This window comes from Conger conger, chromosome 7 (genome assembly GCF_963514075.1).
Source record: "Conger conger chromosome 7, fConCon1.1, whole genome shotgun sequence".
Taxonomy (NCBI): domain Eukaryota; kingdom Metazoa; phylum Chordata; class Actinopteri; order Anguilliformes; family Congridae; genus Conger; species Conger conger.
In genome coordinates this window covers 63,026,242-63,028,002 of record NC_083766.1, presented here as the reverse complement: position 1 = coordinate 63,028,002, position 1,761 = coordinate 63,026,242, and the positions used below count along the sequence as shown (strand labels likewise).

Here is a 1,761-nt window from a genome sequence, read left to right as displayed (position 1 = left end):
CAGCATTCTGGATCAGTTGTAGATGCGTTGTGTGTTCAGAGATGCTCTTTCTGCATACCACTGTTGTAATGTGTGGTTATTTGCGTTACTGTCACCTTCCAGTCAGCTTTGACCACCGTCTGGCCTTCTCTGTCTGAGTTCTCATTAACAAGGCGTTTCTGTCTGCAAAACTGCTGCTCACTGTATTTATTTATTTATTTTGCACCATTCTTTGCAAACTCTAGAGACTAGTGTGTGTGAAATCTCAGGAGATAAGCAGTGTCTGATATACTCAACCCTGATCAAGTCCTTAGATCAAAATATCCCTCCACTTCTCCGATGTCTGAAGTCGAGCATTAACTGCAAGCTTCTGACCGTATCTACAAGCATTGCACCTGCTGCCACTCTCATCTGGTGATTAGCCTTAGACTGTAATGGCACTTATGTATAGATTGTATAGTTATTGTTGTTTTTTATTGGCTGTTGTATTGTTGTATTCAGGGTATTCTAGCTGCCAACTGTGGTATGCTAGTTTGAAAGTTGATTGTACTCTTCAAGGGTTCTGGTTATCTGTGTTTACACTAGGACTCGGAACTGTACTGTCCTCTCAGGTCCTCTTCGCACTCATACTTGTGTTTGATTTGCACTTTGTTGTAGGTCGCTCTGGATAAGAGCGTCTGCTAAATGCCATGTAATGTAATGTAATGTAACTCTAAGTGGATAGGCTACAGCAGCAGAAGACTAAAAAACAAGTCTAATAAACCCTTAATAAAGTGATTTTCATTTAAAGGGCTACTTCAACCAAAAAAGAAATGAAGGTATCGTTTCGCTCAACCAGAGTGCTGTCTATTCACTCATCTGTTCACTCCACTCAACCAGAGTGCTGTCTATCCACCCAGATCTCCTGCACTCACCCTCTTCTTTACCTTCCGTGGGTGGAGCTCGGAGTTAAAATAAGTACTTATTAAAATATTTTCCCAGTCAGGCGTTCCTCGATGAGCGCCTGAGTTTCCTTGCGATCCCGATCTCACGACGGTCCCTTGTGCGATCCCGTCTCACGACGGTCCCTTGTGCGATCCCGGTCTCACGACGGTCCCTTGTGTCCCGTGCAGATCCTCGCCTCCCTGCTGCTGCGCTCGCCCGGGGTCAGCCAGAGGTCGGCGCAGAGCCCCGCCCCCACATTCCAGGGGCCCAATGACACGGCGGGACCCCTCTCAGAGCCCGCCCACTGGCCCGGCTGGCCCCGCCTCCACCTCACCCTCATGGGCCAGCAGACCCGGTTCAGGGGGAGGACCAGGAAGAGAGCCAGGGGAGCACTGCGCTGGAACCAGCAGAACCGGGAGACAGCCGGGCTGTTCACCGCATGGACAGAGGCTGAGGTAACGGGACGGCCTGTAGCGTAGTGGTGAAGGTGCATGACTGGGACCCGCAAGTCGGTGGTTCGATCCCCAGTGTAGCCACAATAAGATCCGCACAGCCGTTGGGCCCTTAACCCTGCATTGCTCCAGGGGAGGATTATCTCCTGCTTAGTCTGTCTAACTGTAAGTCATTTGGATAAAAACATCAGCCAAATGACCAATTTATTATAAAATTTTTAAATAATAATTTCATACGTAGCCATAAAAAATGTTTACAACAAATCACACATCAAGCCCCAACAATCAAGGTGTTTTTTTCTTTTGGAATGTTAAGTTTTTCCTCAAGTCGGTGTTCTAGAACTCCACCACTTTCAAACTACCAGTAGTGATTGTGACATCACCGAGGACGTTCTAAGCGCACACG

At 47.8% G+C, this 1,761-nt stretch overlaps 1 protein-coding gene across 1 annotated transcript in view; it reads right to left on the bottom strand.

The window, feature by feature from the left end:
• Positions 1-390, bottom strand: part of LOC133133598 (serrate RNA effector molecule homolog) — an 11,999-nt gene extending 11,609 nt beyond the window's left edge. The window contains exon 1 of the mRNA XM_061249699.1: positions 375-390. Coding sequence (XP_061105683.1) covers positions 375-390 — 16 coding nt within the window. The remainder of the gene's footprint in view (positions 1-374) is intronic.
• Positions 391-1,761: the final 1,371 nt, after the last annotated feature.